Source organism: Heloderma suspectum, chromosome 1 (genome assembly GCF_057233095.1).
Source record: "Heloderma suspectum isolate Gila_16-S chromosome 1, 16-S_ref, whole genome shotgun sequence".
Taxonomy (NCBI): Eukaryota; Metazoa; Chordata; class Lepidosauria; order Squamata; family Helodermatidae; genus Heloderma; species Heloderma suspectum.
Genome location: NC_139458.1, coordinates 392,596,812 through 392,611,744, shown reverse-complemented (window position 1 = coordinate 392,611,744; position 14,933 = coordinate 392,596,812). Strand labels below are relative to the sequence as shown.

Below are 14,933 nucleotides of genomic sequence, written 5' to 3'. Positions count from 1 at the left end.
GGTATTAACATTCAAAGCCCTAAATAGTTTGGGGCCAGGTTATCTGAAAGATCGCCTCCTCTCATATGTACCTGCCTGGACTGTAAGATCATCTTCAGGGGTCCTTCTCTAGGAGCCCCTGCCAAAAGAGGTAAGGCAGGTGGCTACTAGGAAAAGGTATTTTCTGCTGTGGCATACCAGTTGTGGAATGAACTCCCTAAAGAGGTTCACCTGGCACTTACGTTGTACTCTTTCCAGCGCCAGGTGAAGACCTTTTTATTTTCCCAGGCATTTTTAGCATTTTATCATCCCAGTTTTTTAGCTCTGCTATCTTAAATCTGCTACTGCATTTTAAATATCCGCACTGCTGCTAAGTTTTATTCTGGTTGTATTTATTCTGTAGTTTTAATCTATTTTATATTGTATTTTCATGGTTTTAATTTTGTGAACCACCCGGAGAGCGTTGGCTATTGGGCAGTATAAAAATGAATAAAAAAATAAATTTTCCAAAGTCAAAACAGAATGCCATCTTCAGAATTTACACATCTGCAAAAAGCAAGCTGAAATCCTGCCACTGTGAACAAGCTTTCCAAAGGCCAAGAGGCTCAAGTCTGCTTTCACCAGAAAGATGCCTGAAGGAGGAAGAAACAAAAATACAGAATCAATTAAGAAAGGAAGACCTTCACTGGCAGCAGATAATGGTAATGTGATGAGGGAGAATGAGACACTCAAGGGCTTGCGCCTAAGATAAACAAGAGTACTTGGCAAATGACATCTTTCTATGCCCCCCAGGAGAGGAGGCTTCTAGGTTACAACTTGCTCTATCTTGTTTGAATTAATTAATGGGCATGCACCCCTTCAAACTCCCTCCCAACAAGTCCAATATTATATTGCAAAGCTTAGTGCAGAAAAACAAAGGAGACATTATTTTGTCATGTGGGTTTTCTGAAAATTTTCAAATTGGAGAATGTTTTCATGTCCTAGAACTGACCAGGATCCAATTTAGAATATTTTTACTATTTAGTAAACAAAAAATACATGTTAATTGCACATGCGGTATAAAATATTGAAGAGTTTTTTCCAGTAGTCAAAGGTAGTTGAACAGAAATGCTTGATTAGAAAAATAAAACATACTTTGGCTGTAATTCTATACCGACTTACCTGGGAGTAAGACTCACTGAACTCAATGGGGCTTACTTTTGAGTAGACAAGCATACGACTGCACCGTTCATGTGATTTAACTTATAGTCAGACAAATTGAAAGCTTTTTTGGAAAATTATTTTTATTGGAACAAAGAACATTATTTTAATACAAGACTGCTCATATACTTCCCATAGATAGATAGATAGATAGATAGATAGATAGATAGATAGAAAGAATCTGTGTGTGTGTGTGTGTGTGTGTGTGTGTGTGTGGCACTGAGAACTGTTAACATACTAATTTTACCACGCCCAGAGCACTTGTGCGTGATATATGCCCTTGGAATAACTACCTGAAAAAAAGTTAACTACAATTTCAAATTTGTCCAGTTATTGCCAAAAACTGAAGGGGTGCAAAAAAAAACCCCCCTCAAGTACCTCAAGCATAAATGTTGCAGACCTTTTTCACTTAGTACAGTATGCATTCAGGAGACACTCAGCACCACATTACACATTATGCAAAAGTTCCACTTTGTTTGCTGCACAGTAACCATGAATCTTATGTTCAAGCTTGCCTACACTGAAGCTGGTTTCTGTATTAAGCCCTCCTGCTGATTTACTAGTCTTGTTCAAATTTATCTGTACTTTGCTCTTTTTGTAGAGCAAATATTAAGAAAATTCTCTCAAATGCTGGAACTCTTTTGACCTAGTTTGATATTTTTAGGAACTAGGTCACACTAAGCAAGAATATGCCCCAAGGTGATTGTGGGAGGAAAATGGCAGCACCGTTCCTTCCCCTTTTATCATTTCCAGGCCTAGTATTGGAGATCCTTGAAGTGGAGATGCTGGGGACTGAACCAGGAACTTTGTGCATGCAAAGAATGGGCTTTACCACAGAGCCATGGAAAACTCTCCTGGTTACAAACTGTAAATCCAACTGAAGGCTCAATCTACAAATCGAATGACAGCGTCAATTTAGTGTATCACACTATTTTAAAAAGTAATGGTTTATACAGACACCAAGTTATATAGATAACATGTTAAAATAACTTTATTTCAAAAGTGAAGGTCCTTCAAGAATGTTCAATTATTCCTCTCTAAACTCCCAACTATGACACATGAGGTGGAATCCAACTAACATCCCTCCAGCTTCCAAATCACGTGCAGTACTAGTTCCTCTCTACTCAGCACTGGTTAGGCCTCATCTTGAATCCAGTTCTGGGCACCACACTTTAAGAAGGATGACAAACTGGGGAGGGTTCAGAGGAGGGCAATGAAAATGGTCAGGGGACTGGAAACAAAGCCCTATGAAGAGAGACTGAAGGAATTGGGTATGTTTAGCCTTGAGAAGAGAAGACTGAGATAGGATAGCGCTCTTCAAGTACTTGAAAGGTTGTCACAGAGAGGAAGGCCAGGATCTCTTCTCGATCATCCCAGAGTGCAGGACACAGAATAATGGGCTCAAGTTACAGGAAGCCAGATTCCGGCTGAACATCATGAAAAAACTTCCAGACTGTTAGAGCAATACAACAATGGAATCAATTACCTAGGGAGGTAGTGGGCTCTCCTGCACTGGAGGCATTCAAGATGAAGCTGAACAGCCACCTGTCAGGGATGCTTTGACTTGGATTCCTGCATTGAGCAGGGGGTTGGACTCGATGATCTTATAGGCCCCTTCCAACCCTACTATTTCATAATTCTATGATTAACCAAAAGAAGGATTCTGTCAGCGGAATGAGGAAGAGTATTATTTTCAGCTATTCCGCCCCTCCCCCCACGCATCTCCCCAAAATCTGCTCCAGAAGATCCTCCAAACCGGTGGAACAGATTTTGGGATGGCTTATGGGCTGCAGCGGGAGAAGGGAAATAGCTGAAAATTGCACCCTTCCTTCCATTGGAAGAGGAAAGCTAACTGGATTCCACCATTGGAAGAGGGAAAAGTAGTTGGAGTCCACCCATATCTTGTAAGTAAAGGCATCTATGGGAACAAATGCATAACAGTGGACTATGTTCTTTTAAAATAACTTAGTCATTCCAGAAAATTATTCATGTTAATTTCCATAGAAACAATCAAGTACGGATATATTCAAAGTGGCTTAGCGTCGTCTGAAGTTTCAAAGTCAATAGCTTATTTCATTAAATGCACATGCACTTATTATAAGATATTAGTGTAAAATGAAATTATATTGATGTAAATGAATTTGTGACAAATTATCTGAACTGATAGTTCAGGTAAAAAATATAGTAATTTGCATCTAAGGCACTCATCATGGGGAATGAGGTAGCTAAATATTACTACGCCTGTATTGGAAGGAAGGTAACTAAGGGAACAATTATATGGCCCCTAAGCATCGACTGAGAGGCCATTGGATACATGGGAATCCAACCTCCCCCGGTCGGGAGGGGGGAAGGGAGGCGTTTAGGTGTGTGGGGAGGGGAAAAGACCAGAGAGGCCAGGATACGAGCTGTCCTGAGCCTCTTCCAGACTCCTTCTCTCCCCCTCTGAAGCACCATTGCTAGATGGGCAATAAAGCCCACCTAGTGAAAAATGAAGGGCAAGAGGACAGGAAGGTGAAGATCCCTTCCGCCGCTCCCCTCACCCTGCACTGGATAATCAGAAGCATCCGAGTTCAGGGGCTTCCAATCATCAAGGGCACAACTGATATGACTGCACCCTGAATATTATTAAATATTAAATAACCTACAAATGGTTACAGAAAGCAAAGTAATTACCTGACTTCACTAAGTCACAAAATGCACAGACCATGATCAGTCCCCTGGATCTGACCATCTACTGAATGCACATGTATTACAGACTAAATAAACACATCACTTTATAATCATATTATGAAACGAAAAAACACTCAGAAACATAGTACATATTCTGCCCAGAAAATTTACCTGGTAGTAAGTCTTACCAATCTCAGTAAGACTTACTTCAAGTTAAAGATGAATAGGATTGTGCTTCACTCTCTCTAGGAAGAAATAGCAAAGTTAAAAGTTCACATTTAGGGGGCATAATATTTATGACACTAGCCATTCCAAACACGGATCAACTGATCTTTCTTTTGTTCTGGAGTTCTCTTTGAAAAATACTGCACACTAGCAACTTATTTAAAGGAAAAAGGGGTTGCAAATCCCTCAGTTACAAGACCTGACCCTTCCCCCTACTAGAAACGGCAATTCCTAGGCTACTTTTAGAAGTTACAGATGCATTCTATTAATCATATGACCTGTAAAGACAACATCCTGTGAGAACCAAAATAAAATAATATCCAGAGAACATCCAAGAAGAAGAACACTACTGTGCCTGCAACTGTAATATGAGCAGAAAAATGGGTCTACAAACAGTAATTTACTGCTCTGGATTTTGTACTCGTGGTTGTATTTGATTTCAATTTTGTGAGCAGCTTTGGATCCATCTTAGATTTTAAAAGTGGGACAGAAGTTATTAAAATAATCAGGGACTTGAGTGAGATGAAAAGGGGATTTTACTATTCCCTTCTCCTCTCCATCCATCACATGAGCAAGGTCAACATGAAGACAGCATCTCAATGTGTCTATTTCCTTCATGGTCAGCTTGTCCACACTGGGATTGGAGAAGGGGGGGTGTACCAATAAAATCAGTAACAGAGTAGAAGCACTTTTTTCATTCAAAATAGCATCTCATGGGTACAAGAAATACATTTTAAACTTACGGGACTCCGACAAATCAATACTGTAAAAAAAGTTATTCCCCATGGGAAGACAGTTTAATTCAGGACAGAACCTGAACAAGTGTGCAATAAAAAGTACTTTTATTAATAGCATCACAGCACCTTTGCTCTTCTTCATTAACACAAGAATGCTTCCGTTTCACACAATAATCCTGAGTGCATTACCAGGAAGTAATCCAAAATACTGCCATTAGTGCCTTGCAAAGCTAAATTAAACGATCAATAAGCAAGTGTTTTCTCTTTAATCAAGCTAGGTGCTTATTTGACATCCTTGATTGCATTATCCACTACAGCTTCCCATGGTTTCCTCCAACTTCTTAAGGGCAGATCTAACCTTACAGCAACTTGGGAAGACTGATCTGATCAGGATCACACAGATCCAGTTTCACTTATTACAAATTATTTCAAAGCAAACCTCAATCTACTATAAATGAAGGTTATGAGGACCCAGGCTACCATTTTTCCAAGACCGTATTACATCCCCTTAAAACAAATGTTTATTCTACACACCCCTTAACATACCAGCCAGAATCTTATTTCAAAAGGCACCCTCGGGGGGGGGGGGGGACACAGCTTGCAACTACAACTCTCCTCTTAGCAGTTAAAGTTTAAACCTTAAAGTCTTTTCTGCATACATTGCGTAGATGGCACTGGACAAAGTAACGCAAATCTCCCCCCACCCCCGCAAAGAGTCCTTTCAATATTTCTGATTGATTTTCACAACAACCCTTTGAGGGAGGCCGTTTTCTCAACTCAATTTCTTACAGCCACAAATAAACGGGGTGAACAGTTAAGTAGCCCGAGATAATTGATGACAGAGAAGATTTTGGAAGTGAACTCTGCGGGCTTCAGAGACAAGGGAGTGGGCGGCTCTCCCAAGCCTTCCCGCCACCCACCCCTTACATTGGAGATGGGGGGGAGGGAATCGGAGAAGTTCGAGTTACCTTCCCGCCTCGGGAAGGGGAAAAGGGGGCTTCAGGGTGGTCACCTTTGAAGAAGCGCAGCGCCAGGCCATACAACTCCTCCAGGCCAAAACCCCAGCGCCGCTCCAGGCTCAGCCCACCGTCGCCGCCGCCTCCGTCGCTGTCGCCGCCGGCCTCGTCCATCTCCTGCCCCGGCGGAACGCTAGTCCCCACCCGGCCGCTTCGGCCCCCCGCAGCGGGGAGCGGCCTAGTATCCGCCTGGCCCGGCCTGGCCTCCTCCGAGTCCGGGCTCAGGGTCAGCCCGTCAATGGAGACCTCCAGCCTCTCCGAGCTCAGCGCCGCCGCGGCCGCCATCGCCTGCCTCGCCCCCCGCTGCTTCGCTGGGCGGCCACGTCTCGACTTCCTGCTCCCTCCTCACGACCCGGATCTTCCGGCGCCGCGAAGGCCCGGCCAGGCCGGCGGAGGAGGGGGAGGCGGGGCAGCGCCTCAGTGGCGCGACGGGCGCCGCCGCCCCTCCCCCCCAGTCGTTTCTACACTTCTCCTAGATTCTTTCGCCTCGACGTGGCCTTATTTAGAATATTTGGGGCTGCGATCCTGTGCATACTGAGGTGGGAGCAGGACCCACTGAGTTCAAGGGGACTTCCTTCTGAGTAAGCAGGCGTAGGGTTGCCATCTTTTTTTCCTGACAAAATCTCACTCTCTGACGCTTACCCGCTGCTGTGTGACAAGCACGAGTTCTCCAGATGCTCCCCCGCCCTGCCCCATCCGGCCCCCTGCAGACGTGTTGGACGACAGCTCCCATCACCCCCAGCCAGATCTCCCAACCTGGCGCCCTGCAGAAGTGTTGGACTATAAGTCTCACCATCCCCGGCCAGCTTCCCCCACCTGGCGCTCTGCCAGCAGGCTGGCTGGCGATGATGGAGCCTGTATAGCCCAACGCTTCCGCGGGGAGCCAGGTTGGAAGATCTGGCTGGGGGTGATGGGACCTGTCGTCGTGGAAGCTACTCCTGCCGCTGCGGCTCAAAACTCTACCTCTTGATTTGCTCCAGCTATTAAAGGCTGGGGCGGGCGGCGTGGGGTCGAGGTAGCAACGACTTCTAACCCCGGCTAGTTTCAGCGAACCTTGCAAAATCTGGACGCCCTTAGATGATTGCGGGAAATAAATTCGCAAAAACTTCCTGAAGCCCGATCTACAATTTAGACCCGGAGTGCAGAGCGTCTTTCAGCCTGAGGGGTGAATTCCCTTTCGGAGAAGCTCTGGGGCGCATTCCAGTAGTGGGCAGCGAGGAGGCAAGAGGGGCGGGACCAACAATTCCAAAAATACCGGCATATTTTCTCTTAAAGCTCCTAGTGCCAATAACAAAGACGAGGAGAGGTGTTTCAGCCTTTTAGAATGGGGGGGATGAACAAAAGCCGGGAAGCCACCAAACCAGATCAGTTGGTTGGGGGAAAGTGTGCGGGGTCGTCTGGCAAACGCCAGACAAGGTCAACTTCTACTCCTGTGTTTTCTTACCGCTTCTCCTGCCTTTTTTTCTTGATGCAGAAAATCAGTTAAAGAGAAAAAGACTATGCAGCTGCACAATGCCTTCTAATTGCTAGTGCTAGGAACCCTCTACTTAAAGACAAAGAATGGGTTTGGATGATTACCCCAGCTGACTGCAGTTTATTTAAGCCATGGTGGTTGTGGCACACGCCAGTGGCCCTTTTGACTATTCAAGCCATGGCAGGCGGTCGCTGTTGCTTATCTTGTCATTTGAACCGGGCAAGGGTGGCTATGCAAGGGATAAACAAATGGGTTGTTTTAGGGTTATGTGAGGGTTTAACCCTCACATAACCCTAAAACAACCCATTTGTTTATCCCTTGCATAGGGATAACCTTGCATAGGTTAAACCCCCACATAAGCCACCCTCTCAGGGTTTGCACAACATGAGGCGCCACAGCGCCTGCCCACCGCAGCTTGCATATTCAAAATGGTCGTCAGCACACACCACAACCCACCATGGCTTAAATAAGCCACAGTGGACTGTGGCAATCGTGTGAACCAGCCCAAAGACTCCCTGCCCCACCCCTTTCAGCATTGGTATGTAGAGCCAGTGGTTTCATGGCTCAGTGGTCCTATTTACATTCTTACCACTTTTTAGTTGATATGAGGATAATTTATTTAGGAAACTACAGATAGCTGTGTGTTTTTTAGAAGTCACTTTAATGCATGGGCTTTCTTCCCTTCCCTGTTTCTATCTTGTACAAAACCAAGCTTCAGCCTTTATGGAAATGATGTAATGCCATCTTCACCTCCTCTGGGACAGTGTACGGCTTATTAAGTCTTCTGCATGATATCAGTTTTATGATTCAGGAAATAGGTCCTTCATATCTCATGCAATTAATCCTGGACCATCTGCATGAAAGCAAATAAGGGAGGAAATGAGTGAGAAGAAAGTGACAGTGCAGCTGTTTCAATCAATCTATTTACATTAGTTCATTCCCTTGTGGCTGAAAAACAGCAGCCATCAGAAAGACTCCGGTCCCATGTATGAAATTTCCTATTCGCCCATGTAGTGCAATGGGGTCTGAGCGGCAAGAGTTCTTCTCTCTGAGACCTCAGGGGTAGGCCTCTTTTCCAGCTCTTCTTTGCCAAGGGCAAGAGGCCTTTTGTATGCAAAGCACAAGCTCTACCACTGAACTCTTCCATTGCTTCCCATTTCCCTCTGATAGGGAGGGGTCACTGGTGACTCTAACAGGCAGCTGCAGAACATACAGTGTTTGGAAACTGGCACCACAAGGCAAGTCAAAGGAGCCATTATCAACAACAGGCTGGGAAAATGGGCATCTGTACCTTGAACCTGGTGCTTACAGTGATGTCCTAGTGCCCCTCAGGTGTTTTGGGCTACAACTCTCAGAAGCTTTGGTCAGCATAGCCAATGGCTGGGGATGTTGGAAGTTGTAGTTCCAAAAACCTGGAGGGCAACCTAGTTGCCTACCTCTCATGGTTCTGCAAATTATTATTATTATTATTATTATTATTATTAAATTTATTAATCGCCCATCTGGCTGGTCACCCAGCCACTCTGGGCGATGTACAGCGTACAATAAAACAGTTTAAACCAATAAAATTCTACAGTAAAAAAATTTATAAAATACCCTAACCCACCCCAAATGCCTGCCTGAACAACCACGTTTTTAATGCACGACGGAAGCTCATTAAAGAGGGGGCATGGTGGAGTTCCCTAGGGAGGGAGTTCCACAGAATGGGGGCCACCACAGGAAAGGCCCTCTCCCTTGTCCGCACCAGTCTAACTGTCCTGGCTGATGGACAGAGAGAAGGCCATCCGAGGCTGATCTTGTTAAGCGGCCTGTCTGGTGTTGCTGGAGGCGCTCCTTAAGATAGAATCAGTAGGATTGTCAGGAAAATGAGGTCCTGAGTTGGGCAGCGGAAGCCTAATAAGCATTAGCAGAAGTGGATGAATAAAGCAGACAGAATCCAGAAAGTGAAGGGCTTCACAAACTTATCATACAGGGTTGTTGTAAGAATTACTAGATAATATTATTACTAGACAATAATTGCTAGATAATAATATAGCTCTTCAGGTGCTTGTTGCTATTTTGTTTTGAGGAGACACACTGCTATTGAATCAAAGCTACTCCATGAGTCAGTCATAAACAGTTCCCTGGCTAAGGAGCTAGAAGAATAAAACAGTGAAACAAATTAAGCCAGGCTTGTAACAGAATGAAATCATGACTACTACAGAACTTGCTGAACATACTAGTCTATTTAATATACAAGAAACCCAGGCTAAAAAGGAAACTTCTTTGGATCCACCTGGCTGCTAGAACCCCCTCCCCTAACCCCTGCTGACATGCAAGGCTCCCTCATGCATCCATAACTGTTAATTCACTTTGCATTCTGAGAGGTTTTCCACGTGAGGCTTTTAACCTGCCACTCTCTCAAGGCTTCTGCTTCCAGATTCTTTATGGGATTAAGATTGGAATATATATATATATATATATATATATATATATATATATATATATGTGTGTGTGTGTGTGTGTGTCTGTCTGTCTGTCTGTCTGTCTGTCTGTCTGTCTGTCTCTGCCTTTCTGCATCTTCCATTACACAACTACTAGGTGGCACTGTGGTATAGCGGAATTGCACAAATACACCAGAGTTTCATGCCACCATTCAGGGAAATACAAGACGTTCCTTGTTAGAAAACGCACACATGCTATAATGGTTGCAAAGAAACCGTGGAGGATGACAACATTGTGTAAAGTACCTGCAAACTACTGTGAGTGATGAATCACCGGTGCACAATAAATGTCTCCTGTAGGAAAGCTAGGAGTGACTCTTCGTATTACACCTACTAACTGCTTTAAAAACTCCAAGAACACATTAACCCCTAGTTTGCATTTTTGGGGTATGATCCCCTGCCATAGCCACACTTGCACTTTGATTTTAGAACAAACAGTGGAGACCTGCAACATTATGTTAGAGGACTGCTATTGTTCAGGTCACAACTCCAGACTTGCTGGAACTGAGACATGATATAGCGTTGAGGCCTTCTGGGGAATGGGGGAAATGTTGAGGAAGGCTTAGTTAATTGGGGGGCTGGCTGGCAGGCCCAAACTTGAGCAGTTTATTGCTATACTGCAGAGCTCTGGAGAGTGAGAAAGGGAAAAGGGTTCCTTTTTTTGTTCATTCCTCCTAACACATCCCCATAATCTCTCACCCACTGCCTTCGCCCCCTCTGGGATACTCACTATAAGCTTTTAGGGGGCTTAAAGAGGCCATTTTCTTCTGCATGCCTCCTTTTTTCTTCTCAACTGACATGCTAACAATCCAAGTCTCAACTACTCCCAACCATAGACTGAACTGATAGACTTACACAGTCCTCCAAACCTCTGGTTTCCTGGACCCCTTTTTCCATCACTGTGAGCAGAAGTGAGATCAGCCCATATAAAAAAATTGAGAAATTCAGGATTTTAGACCACCTGTGATTGAGGAGCAGTAGTTCTCCCCCAAATGAAGCAACAAGCAATGATATAGCACCTGAGAGTGTTCAAAGCAGTAAACACATATTATCTAGCAATCCTTAGTTACAACCACCCTGTAAGGAAGGTCAATATTACTAGTCCTATATTGCAGATGGGGGCTGAATCAAGCGACCATCTAGTTTGCTAAAGGCCACCAGGGAGCTCTCAGAGAATGGCAAATCTCTTTTGAGAGTGAGGAGTTTCAAAAACATTAAAGCAATATAGATTTGGCAATCACAGAAAAAAGTCTGAAGTTATGACCAAAGCAACAGAAGCATAATAAAGTAAGCAATTTATAAACCTGTATACAGATAGTTGTTACTATCTGTTTGCAAGTTCTATGACTGAGATGCAAGGAACAGGTGGAAACTGATAATTCATATACTTATCGTTATTTTATGAAAAGGATGTATACACCACTGTTCATTTTTTACCAGAAAAATCCCAAAGCAGTTCACAAAATAATATCATACCAAAATACAGTAAAAGCAATCAATAAAACCATAAAACACAAAAATATTCACAATAACGAAAGCTGGCTGGAAGTACTAACAGTCAGGAAATGCCTGAGCAAACAAATATGTCTTAAGTTGTTGGTGGCAACACTCCACACCAGGAGCCCACCTGATCTCAATGGGGAGATCATTCCACTTGGTGGGTGCCACTACAAAGAAGCCCCTCCAGCGCACCACTATCTGATGAATATCACCTAAACTGTGGTACGGTAAGCAAGCCCTCCCCTTCATGGATCACTGCCTTGTTGTGGCGAAGGGGCTTGCGTAACTCAGTGAAGCCATAAGCTATGCCGTGCAGGGCCACCCAAGACGGACAGGTCATGGCAGAGAGTTCTGACAAAATGTGGTCCACTGGAGAAGGAAATGGCAACCCACTCCAGTATTCTTGCCAAGAAAACCCCATGGAACGTATCACAAGGCTAAAAGAGATGACGCCGGAAGATGAGCCCCTCAGGTCGGAAGGTGTCCAATATGCTACTGGGGAAGAGCAGAGGGTATTTCCAAGTAGCGCCAGAAAGAGTGAAGCGGCTGGGCCAAACCCAAAAGGACACTCAGCTGTGGATGTGTCTGGTGGTGAAAAGAAAATCCGATGCTGTAAAGAACAATATTGTTTAGGAACCTGGAATGTCAGATCAATGAATCAAGGTAAGCTGGAGGTGGTCAAACATGAGATGGCAAGATTGAACATCGACATCTTGGGAATCAGCGAACTAAAATGGACAGGCATGGGCGAATTTAATTCAGGTGACCATCATATCTACTATTGTGGGCAAGAATCCCTTAGAAGAAATGGAGTAGCACTCATAGTCAACAAAAGGGTGGGAAAAGCAGTACTGGGGTACAATCTTAAAAATGATAGAATGATCTCAGTACGAATCCAAGGCAAACCATTCAACATCACAGTAATTCAAGTCTATGCCCCAACCACTGAGGCCGAAGAAGCTGAGGTTGATCGGTTCTATGAAGACCTACAACACCTTCTAGAACTAACACCAAAAAAAGATGTCCTCTTCATCATAGGGGATTGGAATGCTAAAGTAGGAAGTCAAGAAATCACCGGGATAACAGGCAGGCATGGCCTTGGTGTACAAAATGAAGCAGGACAAAAGCTAATAGAGTTTTGCCAAGAGAACATGTTGATCATAGCAAACACTCTTTTCCAACAGCACAAGAGGCGACTCTACACATGGACGTCACCAGATGGTCAATATCGAAATCAGATTGATTATGTCCTTTGCAGCCAAAGATGGAGAGGCTCCATACAGTCAGTAAAAACAAGACCTGGAGCTGACTGTGGCTCAGATCATAAGCTGCTTCTTGCAAAATTTTGGCTTAAATTGAAGAACGTAGGGAAAACCACTAAACCTTTCAGGTATGACCTAAATCATATCCCTGTTGAATATACAGTGGAGGTGAGGAATAGATTTCAGGGATTAGACCTGATAGACAGAGTGCCTGAGGAACTATGGACGGAGGTCCGTAACATTGTTCAGGAGGCAGCAACGAAATCCGTCCCAAAGAAAAAGAAATGCAAGAAAGCCAAGTGGCTGTCTGATGAGGCTTTACAAGTAGCTCACGAAAGAAGGGAAGTGAAAAGCAAAGGAGAAAGGGGAAGATATACCCAACTGAATGCAGAGTTCCAGAGAATAGCAAGGAGAGACAAGAAGGCCTTCTTAAATGAACAACGCAAAGAAATCGAGGAAAACAACAGAATGGGAAAGACTAGAGATCTCTTCAAGAAAATTGGAGATCTCAAGGGAACGTTTTGTGCAAAGACGGGCATGATAAAGGACAAAGAAGGCAGGGACCTAACAGAAGCAGATGAGATTAAGAAGAGGTGGCAAGAATACACAGAAGAACTATACAGGAAAGATCTGAATGTCCCTGATAGCCATGATAGTGCGGTCACTGAACTTGAGCCAGACATCCTAGAGAGTGAAGTCAAGTGGGCCTTAGGAAGCATTAGTAACAACAAAGCTAGCGGAGATGACAATATTCCAGCCGAGCTATTTAAAATCCTAAAAGATGATGCTGTTAAAGTGCTGCATTCAATATGCCAAAAATCTGGAACACTCAACAGTGGCCACAAGACTGGAAAAGGTCAGTTTACATTCCAATTCCAAAGAAGGGCAACGCCAAAGAGTGTTCAAACTACCGCACAATTGCGCTCATTTCTCATGCCAGCAAGGTGATGCTCAAAATCCTACAAGCTAGGCTTCAGCAGTATGCGAACCGAGAACTACCGGAAGTACAAGCTGGGTTTCGAAGAGGCAGAGGAACTAGAGATCAAATCGCCAACTTTCGCTGCATCATGGAGAAAGCAAGAGAATTCCAGAAAAACGTCTATTTCTGCTTCATTGACTACGCTAAAGCCTTTGATTGTGTGGATCACAACAAACTGTGGCAAATTCTGAAAGTGATGGGAGTACCAGACCACCTTATCTGTCTCCTGAGAAACCTGTACGAGGGTCAAGAAGCAACAGTAAGAACCAGACATGGAACAACCGAGTGGTTCAAAATTGGGAAAGGAGTACGACAAGGCTGCATATTGTCACCCTGCTTATTTAACTTATATGCAGAGTACATCATGAGAAATGCCGGGTTGGATGAATCAGAGGTCGGAATTAAGATTGCCGGGAGAATTATCAACAACCTCCGATATGCAGACGATACCACCCTAATGGCAGAAAGCGAAGAGGATCTCAAGAGCCTCTTGTTGAGGGTGAAAGAGGAGAGTGCAAAAGCTGGTTTGAAACTCAACATTAAAAAAACTAAGATCATGTCATCTGGCCCCATCACTTCCTGGCATATAGAAGGGGAAGAAATGGAAGCAGTGACAGATTTTACTTTCTTGGGCTCCAAGATCACCGCAGACGGTGACTGTAGCCATGAAATTAAAAGACGCTTGCTCCTTGGGAGGAAAGCTATGGCAAACCTAGACAGCATAGTAAGAAGCAGAGACATCACCTTGCCGACAAAGGTCCGTCTAATCAAAGCTATGGTTTTCCCAGTAGTAATGTATGGCTGTGAGAGCTGGACTATAAGGAAGGCTGAGCGCCGAAGAATTGATGCTTTCGAACTGTGGTGCTGGAGAAGACTCTTACGAGTCCCCTGGACTGCAAGGAGGTCAAATCAGTCCATCCTAAAGGAAATCAACCCTGAGTGCTCATTGGAAGGACAGATAATGAAGCTGAAGCTCCAATATTTTGGCCACCTAATGCGAAGAGAAAACTGCCTGGAAAAGACCCTGATGCTGGGAAAGACTGAAGGCAAAAGGAGAATGGGACGGCAGAGGATGAGATGGCTAGATAGCATCACGGATGCAATGAATATGAACTTGAGCACGCTCCGGGAGAGAGCGCAGGACAGGAAGGCCTGGCGTGCTATGGTCCATGGGGTCACCAAGAGTCGGACACGACTGAACGACTGAACAACAACAAGCAAGCCCTCCAATGAAGACTGGGATGGCTTATACAGGAGGAGGCAGTGTCAGCTCCAGATTTTTCAGGCCCTTGGGTGATATGCTCTCAATGGGCCCCCTCCCACAGTGAGCCCACCTTCTCATCGCCATAGTCACCAGCAACTATGGCTCCTCATCCTCTTTGCCATCACTTGCTTGCCTGACATGCAG

General features: G+C 44.5%; 1 protein-coding gene across 1 annotated transcript in view; it reads right to left on the bottom strand.

The window, feature by feature from the left end:
- ACBD3 (acyl-CoA binding domain containing 3) overlaps nucleotides 1-6,174 on the bottom strand; it is a 29,064-nt gene extending 22,890 nt beyond the window's left edge. The window contains exon 1 of the mRNA XM_084828647.1: nucleotides 5,824-6,174. Coding sequence (XP_084684773.1) covers nucleotides 5,824-6,112 — 289 coding nt within the window. The 5' untranslated portion in view covers nucleotides 6,113-6,174. The remainder of the gene's footprint in view (nucleotides 1-5,823) is intronic.
- Nucleotides 6,175-14,933: the final 8,759 nt, after the last annotated feature.